The sequence below is a fragment of the Dendropsophus ebraccatus genome, chromosome 5 (assembly GCF_027789765.1).
Source record: "Dendropsophus ebraccatus isolate aDenEbr1 chromosome 5, aDenEbr1.pat, whole genome shotgun sequence".
Taxonomy (NCBI): Eukaryota; Metazoa; Chordata; class Amphibia; order Anura; family Hylidae; genus Dendropsophus; species Dendropsophus ebraccatus.
In genome coordinates this window covers 23,510,895-23,531,943 of record NC_091458.1, presented here as the reverse complement: position 1 = coordinate 23,531,943, position 21,049 = coordinate 23,510,895, and the positions used below count along the sequence as shown (strand labels likewise).

Genomic DNA, 21,049 nt, shown 5'->3' with positions numbered 1-21,049 from the left:
CCTCCTCTCTACCCCCATCATCACCTCTCTCCCCCCTCCACCTCCTCTCTACCCCCATCATCACCTCTCTCCCCCCTCCACCTCCTTTCTACCCCCATCATCACCTCTCTCCCCCCTCCACCTCCTCTCTACCCCCATCATCACCTCTCTACCCCCATCATCACCTCTCTCCCCCCTCCACCTCCTCTCTACCCCCATCATCACCTCTCTACCCCCATAATCACCTCTCTCCCCCTCCACCTCCTCTCTACCCCCATAATCACCTCTCTCCCCCTCCACCTCCTTTCTACCCCCATCATCACCTCTCTACCCCCATCATCACCTATGAACCCCCATCATCACCTCTGTACACCCATAATCACCTCTCTCCCCCTCCACCTCCTCTCTACCCCCATCATCACCTCTCTCCCCCTCCACCTCCTTTCTACCCTCATCATCACCTCTCTCCCCCCTCCACCTTCTCTCTACCCCCATCATCACCACTCTACCCCCATCATCACCTATGAACCCCCATCATCACCTCTGTACCTCCATAATCACCTCTCTCCCCCTCCACCTCCTCTCTACCCCCATCATCACCTCTCTACCCCCATCATCACCTCTCTACCCCCTCCACCTCCTCTGTACCCCCATCATCACCTCTCTACCCCCATCATCACCTCCCTACCCCCATCATCTCCTCTGTACCCCCATCATCTCCTCTGTACCCCCTCCACCTCCTCCCTACCCCCACCACCTCCTCTCACCCCTCATCACCCATCACCTTCTCTCACCCCCATCACCGCTCTCCTCCTCTGTCCTCCTCTCTCCCCTGTCTTCCTCTCCCCCCTTCACCTCCTCTCTCTTCCTCTCCCTTCTTCACCTCCTCTCTCCCCTGTCTTCCTCTCCCCCATCACCTCCTCTCTCCCCCGTCTTCCTCTCTCCCCTGTCTTCCTCTCCCCATCACCTCCTCTCTCCCCTGTCTTCCACTTCCCCATCACCTCCTCTCTCCCCTGTCTTCCTCTCCCCCATCACCTCCTCTCTCCCCCGTCTTCCTCTCCCCCATCACCTCCTCTCTCCCCTGTCTTCCTCTCCACATCACCTCCTCTCTCCCCTGTCTTCCTCTTCCCCATCACCTCCTCTCTCCCCTGTCTTCCTCTCCCCCATTCACCTCGTCTGTCTTCCTCTCTCCCCTTCACCTCCTCTCTCTTCCTCTCCCTTCTTCACCTCCTCTCTCTTCCTCTCCCTTCTTCGCCTCCTCTCTCTTCCTCTCCCATTTCACCTCCTCTCTCTTCCTCTCCCCCTTCACCTTCTCTCTCTTCCTCTCCCCCTTCACCTCCTCTATCCTCCTCTTTCCTTCTTTTCCCCCTCAGACCTTACTCTCCCCTTAATCTCCTTGTGGCTCAGAGGCTGGAGAAGAGAGGAAGACCCCTCCCCCCCATGGGCGGATAACGTGAGTATGAATTTTTTTTGTTTGTTGGGGCAGGAGGGGGAGGGTGTAGAATGGTGGGCATTACTATGGGGGCAGGGCAGGAGGCATTATTACTATATGGAGGGTCATGGAAGGGGATATTATTTTTAATGAGGGATCCTAAATACAGGGATAACCCACACACCTACTCACTTTACAGCGCATTACACCAAACAGCGGAATTATTACTGTATGGGAGCCTATAGGTAGGAAAAAGGGAGGGAAGTTAAAGGAAAACTGTGATGCCTAAGATGTTTGGCAGGTTCTCTGGCAAGAGGTAAATTGTAGCTGCAAGAAATCATCATGGTGGTCTGGGCCAGATGGAGAGGAAAAGGAAAAGTGATATATGGCTACATGGGGAGGTATCTGGCTATAGAAGGAGGTATCTTAACTACATGGGGAGATGTCTGGCTGCAAGGGGGTAGGTATCTGGCTACATAGGGGAGGTATCTGACTACATAGGGGGAGGTATCTGACTACATGGGGAGATATCTGACTACATGGGGGAGGTATCTGGCTACATGGGGGAGGTGTCTGGCTACATGGGGGAGGTGTCTGACTACATGGGGAGATATCTGACTACATGGGGAGGTATCTGACTACGTAGGGGGAGGTATCTGACTACATGGGGGAGGTATCTGGCTACATGGGGGAGGTGTCTGACTACATGGGGAGATATCTGACTACATGGGGAGGTATCTGACTACGTAGGGGGAGGTATCTGACTACATGGGGGAGGTATCTGGCTACATGGAGGAGGTGTCTGACTACATGGGGAGATATCTGACTACATGGGGAGGTATCTGACTACATGGGGGGAGATATCTGGCTACATGGGGGAGAGGTATCTGGCTACATGGGGGAGAGGTATCTGGCTACATGGGGGAGAGGTATCTGGCTACATGGGGGAGGTATCTGGCTACATGGGGGAGGTATCTGACTACATTGCAGAGGTATCTGGCTACATAGGGAGGTATCTGACTACATGGGAGGAAGTATTTGGCTACATGGGGGAGGTATCTGACTACATGGGGAGGAGGTATCTGGCTACATGGGGGGATATCTTGCTACATATAAGGGGTATCTGGCTACATAGGGAAAATATCTGGCTACACAGAAGAAGGCCTCTTGACTACATGGGGGAGGTATCTGACTACATGGGGGAGATATCTGGCTACATAGAAGAAGGCCTCTTGACTACATGGGGGGAGGTATCTGGCTCCAGGGGGACATATCCATCTCTGTGGGATATATCCCACCTGCTTCTCTGGCACCCGGTTTACTGACGGCCTGCTCAGCCAATCAGTGCACAGTCCCACCGTAGCCACTGATTGGATGAGTGGGCTGTCAGTGAGCTGGGAGCCAGAGAAGCAGGTGGGAGTACAGGGAGGTAAGTATGATCTGTTAAGGGCCGGCAGCTAATTAGGTAAATAGGCAGCGGCTATATTCTCGCAGCAGATTGAAAATCCTCTGTGAGAATGCAGAGCCATAGGCCATAACAGTACAGAGTATCGCAGTGGATTTTGCTGTGAAACGTACATGTAAATCTACCCTGGGCAATGTTATTAATGGATGGCATCGTTGGGGGTACTCGGCTGGAGCATCTTGTCGCATGGGGGTACTTGGCCTGAAAAGGTTGAGAAACACTGGTATAGAGGATGTGTCCTGTGTGGAGTAGTATAGAAGATGTGTCCTGTGTGGTGTAGTATAGAGGATGTGTCCTGTGTGGTGTAGTATAGAGGATGTGTCCTGTGTGGTGTAGTATAGAGGATGTGTCCTGTGTGGTGTAGTATAGAGGAGGTGTCCTGTGTGGTGTAGTATAGAGGATGTGTCCTGTGTGGTGTAGTATAGAGGATGTGTCCTGTGTGGTGTAGTATAGAGGAGGTGTGCTGTGTGGTGTAGTATAGAGGAGGTGTCCTGTGTGGTGTAGTATAGAGGAGGTGTGCTGTGTGGTGTAGTATAGAGGAGGTGTCCTGTGTGGTGTAGTATAGAGGAGGTGTCCTGTGTGGTGTAGTATAGAGGAGGTGTCCTGTGTGGTGTAGTATAGAGGATGTGTCCTGTGTGGTGCAGTATAGAGGATGTGTCCTGTGTGGTGTAGTATAGAGGATGTGTCCTGTGTGGTGTAGTATAGAGGATGTAGTATATAGGGGAGGTGTCCTGTGTGGTGTAGTATATAGAGGAGGTGTCCTGTGTGGTTTAGTATAGAGGAGGTGTCCTTTGTGCTTTGGTATAGATGATGTGTCCTGTGTGGTGTAGTATAGAGGATGTGTCCCCCTGTGTGGAGTAGTATAGAGGAGGTGTCCTGTGTGGTGTAGTATAGAGGAGGTGTCCTGTGTGGTGTAGTATAGAGGATGTAGTATATAGGGGAGGTGTCCTGTGTGGTGTAGTATAGAGGATGTAGTATATAGGGGAGGTGTCCTGTGTGGTGTAGTATAGAGGAGGTGTCCTGTGTGGTGTAGTATAGAGGATGTGTCCTGTGTGCTGTAGTATAGAGGATATGCCCTGTGTGGTGTAGTATAGAGGATGTGTCATCCTGTGTGGTGTAGTATAGAGGACGTGTCCTGTGTGGTGTAGTATAGAGGATATGACCTGTGTGGTGTAGTATAGAGGAGGTGTCCTGTGTGGTGTAGTATAGAGGAGGTGTCCTGTGTGGTGTAGTATAGATGATGTGTCCTGTGTGGTGTAGTTTAGAGGAGGTGTCCTATGTGGTGTAGTATAGAGGAGGTGTCCTGTGTGGTGTAGTATAGAGGAGGTGTGCTGTGTGGTGTAGTATAGAGGAGGTGTCCTGTGTGGTGTAGTATAGAGGAGGTGTCCTGTGTGGTGTAGTATAGAGGATGTGTCCTGTGTGGTGTAGTATATAGAGGATGTGTCCTGTGTGGTGTAGTATAGAGGAGGTGTCCTGTGTGGTGTAGTATAGAGGAGGTGTCCTGTGTGGTGTAGTATAGAGGAGGTGTCCTGTGTGGTGTAGTATAGAGGAGGTGTGCCCTGTGTGGTGTAGTATAGAGGAGGTGTGCTGTGTGGTGTAGTATAGAGGAGGTGTCCTGTGTGGTGTAGTATAGAGGGGGTGTCCTGTGTGGTGTAGTATAGAGGATGTGTCCTGTGTGGTGTAGTATAGAGGATGTGTCCTGTGTGGTGTAGTATAGAGGAGGTGTCCTGTGTGGTGTAGTATAGAGGATGTGTCCTGTGTGGTGTAGTATAGAAGATATGTCCTGTGTGGTGTAGTATAGAGGAGGTGTCCTGTGTGGTGTAGTATAGAAGATATGTCCTGTGTGGTGTAGTATAGAGGATGTGTCCTGTGTGGTGTAGTATAGAAGATATGTCCTGTGTGGTGTAGTATAGAGGATGTGTCCTGTGTGGTGAAGTATAGAGGATGTGTCCTGTCTGGTGTAGTATAGAGGGAGGTGTCCTGTGTGGTGTAGTATAGAGGATGTGTCCTGTGTGGTGTAGTATAGAAGATATGTCCTGTGTGGTGTAGTATAGAGGATGTGTCCTGTGTGGTGTAGTATAGAAGATATGTCCTGTGTGGTGTAGTATCGAGGATGTGTCATCCTGTGTGGTGTAGTATAGAGGACGTGTCCTGTGTGGTGTAGTATAGAGGATATGTCCTGTGTGGTGTAGTATAGAGGATGTCCTGTGTGGTGTAGTCTAGAGGAGGTGTGCTGTGTGGTGTAGTATAGAGGAGGTATCCTGTGTGGTGTAGTATAGAGGACGTGTCCTGTGTGGTGTAGTATAGAGGATATGTCCTGTGTGGTGTAGTATAGAGGATGTCCTGTGTGGTGTAGTCTAGAGGAGGTGTCCTGTGTGGTGTAGTATAGAGGAGGTGTCCTGTGTGGTGTAGTATAGAGGAGGTGTCCTGTGTGGTGTAGTATAGAGGAGGTGTCCTGTGTGGTGTAGTATAGAGGAGGTGTCCTGTGTGGTGTAGTATAGAGGATGTGTCCTGTGTGGTGTAGTATAGAGGACATGTCCTGTGTGGTGTAGTATAGAGGATGTGTCCTGTGTGGTGTAGTATAGAGGAGGTGTCCTGTGTGGTGTAGTATAGAGGATGTGTCCTGTGTGGTGTAGTATAGAGGACATGTCCTGTGTGGTGTAGTATAGAGGAGGTGTCCTGTGTGGTGTAGTATAGAGGAGTTGTCTTGTGTGGTGTAGTATAGAGGAGGTGTCCTGTGTGGTGTAGTATAGAGGAGGTGTCCTGTGTGGTGTAATATAGAGGAGGTGTCCTGTGTGGTGTAATATAGAGGAGGTGTCCTGTGTGGTGTAGTATAGAGGAGGTGTCCTGTGTGGTGTAATATAGAGGAAGTGTCCTGTGTGGTGTAGTATAGAGGAGTTGTCCTGTGTGGTGTAATATAGAGGATGTGTCCTGTGTGGTGTAGTATAGAGGAGGTGTCCTGTGTGGTGTAATATAGAGGAGGTGTCCTGTGTGGTGTAATATAGAGGAGGTGTCCTGTGTGGTGTAGTATAGAGGATGTGTCCTGTGTGGTGTAGTATAGAGGATGTGTCCTGTGTGGTGTAGTATAGAGGATGTGTCCTGTGTGGTGTAATATAGAGGACGTGTCCTGTGTGGTGTAATATAGAGGAGGTGTCCTGTGTGGTGTAGTATAGAGGAGGTGTCCTGTGTGGTGTAGTATAGAGGATGTGTCTCCTGTGTGGTGTAGTATAGAGGAGGTGTCCTGTGTGGTGTAGTATAGAGGAGGTGTCCTGTGTGGTGTAGTATAGAGGAGGTGTCCTGTGTGGTGTAGTATAGAGGAGGTGTCCTGTGTGGTGTAGTATAGAGGAGGTGTCCTGTGTGGTGTAGTATAGAGGAGGTGTCCTGTGTGGTGTAGTATAGAGGATGTGTCTCCTGTGTGGTGTAGTATAGAGGAGGTGTCCTGTGTGGTGTAGTATAGAGGAGGTGTCCTGTCTGGTGTAGTATAGAGGAGGTGTCCTGTGTGGTGTAATAAGAGGCTATGTCTCAGGACACACTTCAGGTTGAAGCTGTCTGTGGGAAGGTCATGAGACCAAACCCCTTACATTCCTTGACATGTGACCACTAAGTGTGGCAAATACATATCATTTTTAAGCCTTTAAACGTCCATGATACCATAGTGTATGCAGTACTAGCAGTGTTTGGTAGTGGGATAAGCTGATAGTAGGTGGAATATGGGAACCAGGATGCTACAGTACTCTGTTCTAAAAAGTGGTAGGTATTTAAGTAACCAGAAGGTATGCATGGGGTCTCTATGTGTAGGGGCTACCACTTATTCTTGTATATTCAGCAGCAATCTATGAGAACTAGCCCCCATGTTATGCCTGTGTGCATTATAGGGGATGGAAGCACCAACAATAAACCTAGGACAAGTCTTCATCTTAAGCAGAGAACTGACCTCATAATGTAGAAATGGCTCTGGAAGACAAATGGCCTGCCGCTCCATCCAACATTTGTTCCCGAGATGAGTTTTACTGGGGCACAGGACGCACCTATTATGGATACAGATGAGCTGGGCAGAGAGGTTACTAAAGGTAATAGATTTGTTTCCAGAGCACAACAGAGCCAAAGAAAGCAAAGACCAGTGCCGCATGCCACATAGAGGATCCGCTCTAAGGGTTTTTAACGATTAACGACTAACGATAAACTATCATAAACAAGATTGTTTATCTTTAACCTGAAATCGTTCACCATATTACACAGAACGATGGTCTTTAGTTACGATCGTTACTATGATCGTTATTGCGATGGTTACTATGGTCTTTTATTCCTTCTGATCCCAGCAAAGCAATGAACAATGCGCAATTACACCGAACGATTAGTGAAAAAATGCTGAACTTGAGCGAACGAATGTGGAATTACAGCGAACGATTAGCGAACGATTAACGATAATGTTAGGTTCAGATCTAAATCAACAATCAACGAGATAAAAACGATTTTTCGATCGTTGCCTGCAATTACACAGAACGGTTATCCCTTAAAGGGAACCTGTCACCCCCTGTGCCGGGGTGACAGGCTCCCGACCCCCCGTTAGAGCCCCCTATACTTACCTAATCCCGCCGGGTCCCACTTCTGGAGGTGGTCGGGTGATTAAGATCTCAGCCGCTGCAGCCCGGCTCGCGCGCTGAGAGATGAGTCCAACGCTCATAGAGAATGACGGAGCGCTGGACTCTCCTGTCATTCTCTATGGGTGTTGGACTCATCTCTCAGCGCGCGCGCCGGGCTGCAGCGGCTGAGATCTTCATCACCCGACCACCTCCAGAAGCGGGACCCGGCGGGATTAGGTGAGTATAGGGGGCTCTAACGGGGGGTCGGGAGCCTGTCACCCCGGCACGGGGGGTGACAGGTTCCCTTTAAATTCGAACGATATAACGATTTTTCGCACGATAATCAACTCGTGTAATAGGGCCCTAACAATTACATTCTGGAGAAGAATCCCAGATATTCTATCTATCTATCTCCTATCTATCAATCTATCTATCTCCCTCCTATCTATCTATCTCTCTATCTCCTATCTATCTATCTATCTATCTGCCTATCTATCTATCTATCTATCTATCTATCTATCTATCTATCTATCTCCCTTCTATCTATCTATCTATCTATCTATCTATCTATCTATCTATCTCCCTCCTATCTATCTATCTATCTATCTATCTATCTATCTATCTATCTATCTCCCTCCTATCTATCTATCTATCTATCTATCTATCTATCTATCTCCCTCCTATCTATCTATCTATCTATCTATCTATCTCCTATCTATCTCCTATCTATCTATCTATCTATCTATCTATCTATCTATCTATCTATCTATCTATCTCCTATCTATCTATCTATCTATCTATCTATCTATCTATCTATCTCCCTCCTATCTATCTATCTATCTATCTATCTATCTATCTATCTATCTCCCTCCTATCTATCTATCTATCTAGAGAGTCTATATCTTGCTTGAAAAAGACGACGGAGGTCGTTGAAACGTCGCTACTGACATTTTTGTGCTGTTTCACTATGCAATAAATCACGTTTGCTTTTTGTTATATCCAGAGTGCCGTGGAAATTTTTACAAATATCTAGAAATATGCCATGATTTATATGCCTCTATTATGAAGCAGGAGGCATGTAATACAGAATCACATCCATGACAATGGGTTGCTGACATCCTCCTCCTTTCTGCTCCTTATTGCACTGAGCATGCTCACTACATTCTCTCACTAAGTGAGGCATTTATAGAAATCCCAATTACAGGGTAAAATAGTTACACTATCTACAAGCGTAGCTGCACTTCCTCTAGAGCTGAATCCCATAGAAAACCTATGGGACCAGAGTCGCTGTGTAGAGGCTGGTAACTCTGTACCCCAGAAACTAAGGGGAGATTTATCAAACATGGTGTAAAGTGAAACTGGCTCAGTTGCCCCTAGCAACCAATCAGATTCCACCTTTCATTTTCCAAAGAGTCTGTGAGGAATGAAAGGTGGAATCTGATTGGTTGCTAGGGGCAACTGAGCCAGTTTCACTTTACACCATGTTTGATAAATCTCCCCCTTAAAATGTCCTGAGGGCCGCCCTTCAAGAAGAGTTGGATGCCATGTCTCAGCAGACAATAGAGACTTGTTAACAGCATGAGATGTTGTTGTCAAACTGTAATTGATGCTGAAGAGCACATGACAAGTTATGTAGACAGTGACATGTTGTTGGGGTATACCCACCACCGGGGGCGGCTTTTGTTTCAATAAATTGTTTGAGGAGAGGAAATCACCATTGCTGCTTCTACTTATATACCCCATAATATAGTATCACTGGAGCGGGAACATTTTACATTTTCCATAAATTTTACCGGCAAGCCAAATATCCCTAACTTTTTGTGAATATCTCTCTCTCTCTCTCTCTCTCTCTCTCTCTCTCTCTCTCTCTCTCTCTCTCTCTCTCTCTCTCTATATATATATATATATATATATATATATATATGTACTGTTCCTATGACAGTTCCAGCTGGCATGCTCCTGTGCATGACAGTATGAAATCACGTCTCGCATTGTTTTATATCTGGGACTCCTCCGCTGGAAGAGAAATGCCGCACACTGCCGTCTTACTGCTAATCTGTATAATCATAAACTTAATTAAAAAGACATCATTGCCAAAGATGCCTTTTCCCTACATTAAGCATTTCCTTCACGATGCCATGTTCACAATATCTGATTAACCTTTCCAATGACAAAATGCCATTCCGTTCCGTCAACTAAGAACGTATTTGCTTCTTCGTCATCCATGAAGATTCCATAGATACCGAAGCTACATGTGAGAAGCCAAGGATGGGTAATGGGGAAGGGAGGGGGATGGGTAATGAGGAAGGGAGGGGGATGGTTAATGAGGAAGGGAGGGGGATGGTTAATGAGGAAGGGGTACGGGGACATGGAAGAGGTGAACATTCATCATCGCTTTAGGTACTACAGAAAATTCTGGCTGCTACTGAGGGGCCATGGCTGACAATGACCTTGAGGTGACATTACCCTTTGTTCTTTGCCAAAGCTTCCCACATTAGTCATCTACAAATTAATAATTAAATGTAATTAAATAACCCATTATTGTTCAGCCAATCAGAATTATTCGGTTGGCTCCTCCTCCACCTGGCTGCTCCTCAGGGGTGGAGCCATATATTATCATCCATCAGCTTTGGCTTCTGGGTTGATATGCCTAATGTAGCTGCTGTCCACTCTATTGAAGTGGCATCAAATGACTATGCCCAAGCTGCCCCAGGCCATCACAGTAGGCACTGCAGCTGCTGTATAAAAGTATTTCTCTAAAATTCTGGACTCCCTGCTCCTGTACAGTACTGAGTGGTGCTACGTACATTGTACACATGGCCACACACTCTATATTCTTAGGAGGGCAGTAATTTTGTGCCCTCAGGCAACTGCCACCACGATCTACCCCCCCCCCCCCCCCCTTCCCCACTACTCTGTGCCATGGCTTGTGACAGTCCTGTTTTTGGGTAACAATCGAGTTAAAGTTTATAAAAACACTTCCCCTTAGTGGTCCATCACCCCATGACATAGACCTTACTAATCTAGTGTTACCACCAATAGTACTGGCTTCATCGGCTTTTGCCTGATTCACCCAGTGGTTGATTAAATATACCCTGTCCCCCCAACCTGACCTCCTCAACCCCCCAACTCCAGGTCACAGGAACACCGAAGCACCGGCAGGGCTGGAATAGTAAAAAAAAAGTGACAGACATCTGGTACTTCCGGTGCAGGCAGTGTCTGTAACACACTGTGCCAGTGCCGGAAGAGAGAAAATGGGACAGCAGCACTGGGAGACCGGCAGCAACAGAGGGAACGTGTCGGAGGTGAGTATTGTATATGTTCTCCATGCGTTCACCCGGGGTGGCCCTGCAGCTGCACACAGATTGTAGCTGCTCAGCGGGTGTGAGGGTCACACTGCCTACCCCATTATGGTGCCTAGATGTTGTTCCTCCACACTATTGTTGGTGGTGGCTTAGTCAGTATATCTTAGCCTAACTGCAATAGGACAATTCACGTTAATTCACGTAATCTATTAGTTATGTTCAGTCTATTACAATCTATATATTTTTGTCTCCGTCTTATATCTATCGTACAGGTGAGTACTTTTCCATGGTTCCCTCACTCTCATAATTAGTAACACCGAGGATTCTGTTGCCATGGAAACAGAGTTGCCCCCACTGTACAACATTCCTGTATCTTGACTACAATATCATCTGTATTTCCATAGAAACTCCCATGAAGCTCACACTGGGAACGCTATACAGTAGGTAAAGCGAGTGGAAACCACCTAAGCCATTGTTATATCTAGTAATGTATTATAATGGAGTTTTTTTTATAGAACAATGCACAATACTGGCCTCCTGCTGCAGGAATTAAAGGGGGATTCCATTCATAAAATGTTTCTACTCACTCAGATCCATAGGGGGCTGGAATGACTACTTTACTAACTATAAAGATATTCTACTTGATAGGCTAAATGGTGAATCGATTTGACAACCTTTGTTTTTTTGTCTGAAATGTGTCACGCCCCAAACTCATTGGTGTTTCATTCAAGTAATATAACTCAGCAGGGGGCGACATTGAGCACAGAAAGTAAGCTCCTCCCATATTGATACATCATGGAGACGCCATAATAAAAATAATAATAATAAAAAAAAGAATCCGATCACCCAAAAGTTTTCGGACCAGATATTAAAAGCTAAAAAAAAAGTAAGAAAAAAAACCCAACTCCTATTTATCTGTCTGAAGACCTAGTCCTGACACAGTTCCGCTAACTAGGTCATGTTATATATCAAAGAAACCTTGGCAGATGAAAATATAAATTCTATTTTAAGGGCTTCCTCTATATAGTTGAAAAGAAAATTGGTTTATGTTTAAAAAAAAAAAAAAATGTTTTTAAATGTTAATACTGGTGGGTGAAGAAGTCGGATGTAGCCCTAAGGTGGCTACGGATTCAGGCTGTATCCATGTTTCTTGGACTCCTTAGAGCTGCATCCAACTTCTTTAGCTATAGTTATTTGGATACAAGTTGTGCTCATCTCTATGGTTGTAACATTCACACCCGTTTGGGCTTCAGCGCCATCCTCTGTCTGTAAAGTATGGCAAAGATGCGCTGCTGACCATGATTTTGCATGTTTATTATAGTTTGTCTGGCACTGGTCTCAACACTGCTTTTATTCACTCTTTGCTGCGTTAATTGGATTCCACCACACCCGTCTGTTTCTTCTGCTGACTTTGTTCTGAGCTGCAGATGGTTAAGCTAGGTGATGGTGTGATTGATAGTTCCTTCACCACCTATATTCCTTTCTTACCAGTCAGTGATCTGTGTGGTCTGGATGCCAGAGGACTGGTCCAATCACGCTCTGTACTAGGACACTGACATCACAAGAAGACCTCTGGCCCTCTGCTTGCTATAAGTCTAATTTGGATTTGGCTGGCATTTACCTGAATTTCTACCTAGGATCTTTTGACCTCTGGCTTGCCCTGTTCTGACCCTCCATTTCTGTATGACCATTCATGTTTGTCTTCTCCTGTCTCAGTGTGCAGTTTGGCCTAGGAAGGGAACATCGCCCAGTTTCACCGACCACCTAGGGTTGGGTGGGCAGGTAGGTAGGGACAGTTGGGGGGGAAGGGGGATGCCTAGCACTAGATTTAGCAATCAAATAGTGTCTGTTTTTATCTCAGGTAGATACCAACCAATTAAAGCTCCCTTCAAGAAATGAAAGTGCCCTTGGCGCCCTATGTCAATAGTGTAGGACGCTATAAAGAGTATGTACAGGAGCAGGGTCTCCTATATGGTGATCAGCCAGGCATACACTAGGTGTACACAGGGCGAACTGGCCATCACATCCATATTGAATATGACAGCCAGATGGAGTGAATCCTCTCAAAACAAATCTAGTGACTACATCTAGCCTACTTCCAGACCATATACTTTATGGGACGCAGAGGAGAAGTCTTCTGGTTATGTCTCAATATTTGTAGCAAGGTGGCAGCGCATGTCCATGATGAGCACACCATTCACTGATGGGATGATTGTGTCCTCTTTTTTTGGGGATCGGTGGGACCCCCAGGGATCAGTTTGTTTTCTCCATCCAACAGATAGAGGATAACGAGCTGAGATTGGAATACCCCTTTAAGGATAGGCCATCAATATCAGAGAGTTGATTACCAGACACAGTGCCATACATCTAGCAGTGGTTGAGCCTGGTATTGCAGCTCAGTACATAGATGTACTAAGCAGCTTTGATATGTAATAGTAGGTACACAGGTATAGACAGGTATGGATTCCCACCAACATATTATATATTGATCTACTACTTGTCAAAAAAGTTTCTGAAAATGAATACAAGGGTCTTAGTATACATTTCAATCAAACTGTAAGAGTATTCAGTAACTTTCCCTTACGATTACTCATTCAGTTGGGCTAATTGTTGCAACACAGTACCCAAATAGGAAGCATCACTGTAGTTCCTACACCCATACTAAGCCCCCGACTCTTGGCCACCCCACCCCACAGGTACCACAGCAACAATGGCTGCCACACAGCCCTACAACCAAGTGGAAGAAGCTCATATTTCCATGTACTCCAGACCACAAACTGGCCAGATCTCTGGAAAGTCTCGAAAGTGAAGACACCTTTCTGGGGTGTCCATTAAAACACATGCAGTGGGGTGGTCCTCAATGAACAACTCATAAAAGTTAAAGTTCTCTTCCCAAAGTAACTGACCACTTGACTTCAAGATTCCACCATATAGTCCATTGAACAAAACTACCATAAACATCCTAACAAAAATGTGAATATATCATAGGGGTAAAACTGGGAATTCTGGGGATGTAACTCTTCGATTCCAATTCAAAAACTGTAACAGGGCCCCCGTCTAACATGTTGAATTTCTAATACTGGTGTCTTTGTATATGACATTTGGGCCTTTGGGTCTCCCAAGGCACCTGGACCCTGGGGTGGCGGTGTGTTTTATGTTTATTATATTGAGCGTATATAGTTGTATACCCCTCACTTACCTTCGGTGTGTACTGCAGACACATACGTCCAGTTGTACCTTTTCACAATATCCACCATAGCTCTTGCCTGTTGGGCATCAGAAGGTACCACCCTCATGAAATACTTGTACAGGGTTTTGTCACTGAGGTCCATGCTTGTTGCCGAATAAGCAATCTGAGGTATATTAAAAAGTTGCAATAAATTCTGAACTTGAATAGCAACAGAGCTTGAGCCGGGCCCGATAACTCCAACGATGGGTTTTTTGGAGTGGAACGAGGATGAAGAACCATCGACGCAACGGACCAAACCTTCTTCTTCTTCGGACGAAATGAGAGAGTCTCTTATAAACTCAATACTTTGTTCTAAAGCCACCGCGGAATGCCAGCAGGAATCGCGGATCTCACATCCAAGGGTTATGTTTGGCAACAGATTGGGGTCTGCGTTGACCCTATCGAGAGTGTGCAGCATGGCTTCCACTCTTTGGATGCCGTATTGTTCCCGTATCTCTCCACACTTCCTCTCGTGAACCTTTTCGACGCTTGGCTGGTGGTGGACGGAAAACAACGCTCCGATGATAATGTCCCCCGGCATATAGGCCACCACCCTTCTTTCGTTGGTTTGTGCCAACACCATGAGTCCAACGTTTCCATAGCCATCTTCCTTTAAGAGCAAAAGAACCAACCAGACGTAGGGGAACATTTTAGGACACAATTTAGGCTAGAGATGACAGCATTATGACAGCAAAAAGGTTCAACTCTCTTAGTCTTCTACTCTCGGTTTGGGTTTCCTCCATGCATTGTATCCCACCATTCAATGCTTGACCGGTGAGGTCTTCCGACTCCAAATTCTCATTCCCTGAAAAGAAGATCAGAAGAGAAATCAGCGTGTTATAAAAAGGTTCTTCATCATATAAAGCGGTAATCCAATCTATAGGGGGGAAATGATCAGAAACCTTTAAGATACAGAACCCAAGGGTCTGCTCTGTGCGACTCGGGAGAAGGTCACGGCCGATTAAACATGAAATAATCATATTTAGAATCCCGCGTATGTAGCTTTTATTCATAGGAAAAATGGAAAGGTCATTGAATGTTTTGACCGAATGTTTGCGCCCCCCTCCCCCATGATAATGTAGATAGCAGGATAAGAACATGACATTATTCCGTACAGAACCTATATCTCTTATCTCTCTCTTCAGACGTGCTCCTGAATGACCTCAAGTATTAGCCTATCTTCACACAGGTGGCCATTTGTCTGGAAGAGGAAGAAGAAAATTTGCTATATAATCCAGCTTGGAGTGGGAAATCCTTGAAGGGGCACTCGAGGAAATATAAACTGGTGGCAGAAAAATATACAAATGTATTTGAAAAAAACAAAACAAAACTCAAGTCTTCCCTGACTTATCAGCCGCTGTATGTCCTGCAGGAAGTGGTGTATTCTTTCCAGTCTGACACAGTGCTCTTTGCTGCCACCTCTGTCCATGTCAGGAACTGTCCAGAGCAGTAGAGGTTTTCTATGGGGATTCTGGATGGGACAGAGGTGGCAGCAGAGAGCACTGTGTAATACTGACAAGAATATACCACTTCCTGCAGGGCATACAGCAGCTGATAAATACGGAAAGACTAATCTGTATAACTGTGAGGCACTAGTTGATTTGAAAACCCCTTTAAGGGAGAGTATGTGTTGGTTTTGAATTGCACTTATTTGTACTGATCCTTTATTACAGTCTATAGTATACAGTACAGAGGAGGACAAGTATACATGAGCAGTTAGGCATATACTGTACTGTGTGCATCAGTGATCAATACAATTATGACCTACCCAAGCAGGGACTATGGCAATAGACAGGAGTCCCTGCTTTGTAGCGGGTTATGACTGTTTGGCAGTGGTGGCTATATCTGGATGTACAGAAAGCTCAGTGCAATGTATCATCTTATAAATATTTAGGAAATGTTATATTATATTTGCCTCCTTTAGGAATATGACAGACTGGATATTGGCCCATTATTACAAAAGGAGAAGCCTGCAGCAGCAGCAGCAGCAGCGCACTCCACTCCCTGGCCAGCTGACCAATTCCACTGACTACAAGAGTCAAGCTCCATTAAAAGGTCTAAAGAGCCCACCATCTGTAATCAGTATGTACACAGTGACCCCACCAGCAGAATAGTGAGTGCAGCTCTGGAATATAATACAGGATGTAACTCAGGATCAGTACAGGATCAGTAATGTAATGTATGTACACAGTGACTCCACCAGCAGAATAGTGAGTGCAGCTCTGGAGTAGACTGGTGAATTGGAGGGTGTGGTCACCAGGTGTTTCTGTGTGTGTGTTTGAGCTCCTGATACCTCCAGACTTCCAGCAAGAGAGAGGCTGAATTTCCATCTGCCTTTCCCAGGAGGGTGGCAGTCTTCTGGGCAGGGCTTTCAGCATGGAGCCCCGGGAGTCCCGGGCTTCCACTTCCCGAACCAGGCCGGCGGGGGGTGGACAGAAAAAGCTACCGGCCAGCGCTCCTCCAAGCGGTGTGAGGAGATCCAGCAGGGTCCGCAGTGATGTGTCCCCAGCTCCCCCAGTGATGGCAGAGAGCCGCAAGGCTCAAAGTGGGAAAAAGGCCACAAGCAAGGCAGGAGGCAAGATGGCTCCAGCAGCATCCAGGAGCCAGCCAGCTGAGCTGTGGGGTGAGCGATGACCCAGGGAGTCTGCAGCTACATACTGTTCAAGGATTACAGCAAAATTTGCGGATTATGAGCGCCTTGGGAAGCAACTCAAGGTTCTACGTGAAGACCTGACATTTGCCAAGTTCCAGGCTAATACGACCTCCAAGAAGAAGAAGCCAGAGATCTCAGCCAAGGTAAAAACTCTGAAAGCTGAAATAGCAGTGATTGAGCTGGAGAGAATGGCTATCCTGGAGGGGAGTGATCTCTTCCGGGAGAAACTGCTGAACGATAATCGCTTTGCTAAAATGAAATCCCCTACTGAGAGCAGAGCAAAAGATGGGGGTGATAGTTCTGCGGATGGGGAGAGTTGTAGTGATGAAGAGGAGTTGGAGGCTGTGGAGGCTAAAGAAGTGGTGGAGAGTGTTAAAGAGGAGTGTGCGGCGATAATAGATCCCCCAGATGTCACCCAAAGTGCACCCCAAAATGCCCAAACCACCCAGGAAAGTGACATTATACAAGCAGCACAAGTAGCACTACCAGTGACTGATGATGATGATGATGATGGTTATGGTGGTGATGGTTATGGTGGTGGACTGTTAAAGGCCATAGGGATGCCGGAATCCCCTGTGAGGATGCAGCATTTTACCTTTGGTGATTACCTTGGAGAGGATGTTCCTGTGAAAGAGAAAAAGGGGAAGCCCCAAAAGAAGAAAGAAGAGCAAGTAAGCTTTGTCTTTACTTCATTCCAGCAGTCTGGGTCGGCTGAAAGGTCAGTCCAGGCTGCTACCCCCTCAGTACTGCCAGTCCCTGTTTCTGATGTGGAATGGGGCCAGCGAGGAGGGGAGAGTGTACGGGACAAGATGGCGGCGAATACCACTGCTGCTTGTGTCAGTAGCGGGAGTGGTGTCAGTAAGGAAGGACAAGGGCCAGACAGTGTGAGCGTGAGTCCATCAGGTGCCTGCACTGCAGGGCGCTCCCCTGTGGACGGGGGGAGTGTCCGGGTGCAGAGTGGAGGTGACGCGGGGTCGCTTCCAGTCACGGGCCTGTCACTGCCGGAGGCTGCGTCACACCTTGCTCGCCATGCTTGGGCTTGGTGATGTGGCTTCCGGTGGTAGAGCAAGACGTCCTCTATGCCAGGAAACACCGGCACAAATGAAGGGAACCAGCCATGTGGACAGTATAATAACAGATATGAGAACTGATGTTGGTGATGTTATTAATACTGTAATGATGGAGGCCGTATGCGCAATAGAAGCTGAGGTTGAGGGCAATGCAAAAAGTAGGGTGGATTCATCGCAGGCTCCTAAAGGTCTAGCTGCGCCAAAAAATTCACCTGTGCCCAATGATACCAATGATGCTGGCGCTAGGGTAAAAAGGTCTCATGTGATAAAACCTGCCTTGTTGAAATTTGGTATAGGCCAGTCCAGCTCAGAAGGGGTTAATGTTGTTCAGTCTGTACAACCTGTTGATATACCTGCTAACATTAATAAAAATGATGGTATTTGTAATGTTGAGCAAAGGGTGGGTGGTGGTCTAGCTGCCCCCCCAGTGGTGGCTGCTCCGCCAAGGAGCTATGCTAGCATTGCTGCTGGGGGACCAGGGCGATCCTCATCTCCAGTTGACTCAAGGGTTGGTGACTTGCAACGACGCCTCCTGGAGGCATTACGGAAGGGTGACAGGTCAATCCAGGTAGAGGGGAGGGAGGTCGACTTGTCTTTCTGGATAGAGAGACATGGTCTGGGAGCCTTCCGAGAGAACAATGGGGAGGTGGTCTGGTCTCTTTCGACACCCGGGCAGGACAATGGTCGTAGGAATGTGGTCCGTCTGATATGGAGAGGCAGTGATGCGTGCCCATCGCGGGCAAAAGTTGTGGAGCTTCTCTTTCAGATGGATTTCAGGGCAAGCGACATCTATGCCCTGATCCACCCCTACGGCCTGTCTGAGTTGGACATCAGTTTCGTACGGCCAGAGGGTCTAGAACTCTTCTGGTCAAATTATGAGCTGGTGAAAGACTCGCCTGGCTGGCGGGGTTTTACCGTAAAGGCGATATCCCGTCAGAGTGCGGTCAAGAAAGTGACAGTTCTAACCTGTAACGAATCGCTTTCTTGCTATGATATCATGACCTGGCTTGGTCGCTTTGGGGATGTGACAGACATGCCCAAAAAGAATTTTGATGAACATGGTATCTGGTCTGGGGCCTGGACGTTTTCTGTCAAACTAAGACGTACAGGTAATACGGTTGCCCACATACCATCTGCTGCCTTCCTCGGACGCGATCGCATCCAGATCTTTTACCAGGGACAGCCTAAGGTTTGCCACAGGTGCGGTGACCCCACACATTTTAGTGCAAATTGCACCAAACAGGTGTGTGCACTGTGTGGGGGGACAGATCATCTAGCCGCATCCTGTGGGCGGATTAGGTGTCACCTGTGTGGTGACCTTGGTCACCCATTCAGCCGTTGTCCCCGCTCCTTTGCCAATGCAGTGACCGCTCCAGCTAGGGAGAGCCATAAGGTTGCCTTGGCTGGGGAGGGTACAAGCAGAGGTGAAGGGGCAACAGCGCCAGTGAGGAAAGAAAAGAACAAAGGAAAGAGCCCCTCCAAGCTTAGGCGGGAGGAGAAACGCCGAAGGAGTAGGGAACTGGAGGATTCCCAGGTGGTAGGAATAGCACCTGGTCCTACTCCTGAGGCAGGCTCTGATGTGGCTGAGGCCGTGGGGGAGGATGAGTTGAATGAAGAGGTTGTGAGGCTTCGTAGAGAGGAAGGCGAAGTAGCCACTTCTTCAGAATCTTCCCCATATGAAAGTTTTGGTGAGGAAGAAGAAAGGTGGCAAGATAAAAAATGTAGAAAGGGCAACCGGAGAAGGAGTGGGAGGGTGAAGTCCTCCTCTTCTCGAGTTGTGGGCCAGGTACCAAAAGGAAGCCTGACCAACCCCCCTTTGGTTGACCTGTCAAATCGATACCAATCCCTTGAAAACATCTCTCCCTCCTCTTCGGAGAGGGAGACCGAGGGTGAAGTATCACGGGCAAAGAAGCCTCTAGGGGGCACCGAGCCTTGTCCTGCTAACCCATGTACTTCAGGGGGTGGGGCAAACCTGGAGTCAGATGGAGATGAGTGTGATATGGATTTGTCTATTTCTAAAAAAAGGTGTAAAGAAAGTAAGTCTTCCTCTTCAGAACATGAGGAAGAAAAAGAAAGAGAAAAAGTAAAATGTTAAGTTGGCCGTCTAACTCGATCACCCATGATGGCGGCACTCACCCCATTGACGCTGGCATCCATTATCTGTGCCAGCATTAAGTCTGATACGGCTAGATTCGCAGCCTTTGATTTTCTCGGTCGTATTAACGCCAACATTTTGTTTTTGCAGGAGACCAGGTTGACAGATCTAGCCTCTCTAATAAAAGCCAAGAGAGAGTGGAGGCATGGGCCTTCACACTGGTCTCTTGCGGCTGAGCCGTATAGTGGGGTGGCGGTCCTTTTTACCGCTCCTGTAGAATGCAGACGTGTTATCGAGTTAGAAATGGGGAGGTGCCTGATCTTGGATGTCCTCATGAAGGGGCAAGAGCTCCGGCTCATTAACATCTATGCCACACAAACTAAGTGGGACCGTAAAAGCCTCTTCATGAGGATTAAGCCCTTTCTTTTTACGAGTCGGCAAGTGGTCTTTGGTGGAGACTTCAATACTATCACAAGGTCTCAGGACAGGAGAGGCGCCAAAGACAAGCTGGCTTATGATAGCATGGCACTGATTAGCATAGTTAGGGAGGCTCGCCTAGAGGATGCCCACATCCGGACCCCCTCGGGCCACGCGGGTTTCACCTATCATCGAGGTAGCTGCAGGTCTAGATTAGACAGGTTTTATTTAAAGGAGGAAGCCGCCTCTTCCGCAGTGTCTGTGGTTGAGGTGGAGTTCTCTGACCACTGTCTAATTTTGTTTTCCCTGAATGTTTCAGAGACCCCCCGGATGGGTAGAGGCTACTGGAGGCTGAATTCGTCCCTCCTGGAAGAAGCAGAGGTAAGACAGTCCTTTGAGGATTTTCTTCAGAGTCAGGTACCTCTACTGGGCCTATGTAGTAGTAAGTCAGAGTGGTGGGAGATATTCAAGAAGCGGGTTGCGAGGTTCTTCCGCCAGCTCTCAAGCCTCAGGTCCCTGAATAGGTATCGTGTGTATCAGGGCCTGAGGAGGAAACTCGAGCATCTCGTCTCGGCTGGAGGTAGTAGAGAGGAGATCTCCAGAGTGAAAGCCTTACTCATGAGGTGTTAGTATGATAGGCATGCATCTTTAGTTTTTGAGAGGGATTTCGGGAGGTACCACTCGCCCGACCCCTACAGAAACTGTAAGATGTCAGTGAATAGTAAGATCGTGACTGGACTGGTTGATATTACGGGATCTCTGAACCGGTCCAGATCAGGGATCCTGGAGGTCGTCAGATCCTTTTACTCACACCTCTTGGG

At 47.4% G+C, this 21,049-nt stretch overlaps 1 protein-coding gene across 3 annotated transcripts in view; it reads right to left on the bottom strand.

Moving 5' to 3' along the window:
- Positions 1–14,642, bottom strand: part of GRM5 (glutamate metabotropic receptor 5) — a 213,890-nt gene extending 199,248 nt beyond the window's left edge. For all 3 annotated transcript variants that reach the window (XM_069969665.1, XM_069969667.1, XM_069969666.1), the window contains exon 1: positions 13,964–14,642. In XM_069969665.1, coding sequence (XP_069825766.1) covers positions 13,964–14,642 — 679 coding nt within the window. The remainder of the gene's footprint in view (positions 1–13,963) is intronic.
- Between the last annotated feature and the right edge of the window lie 6,407 nt (positions 14,643–21,049).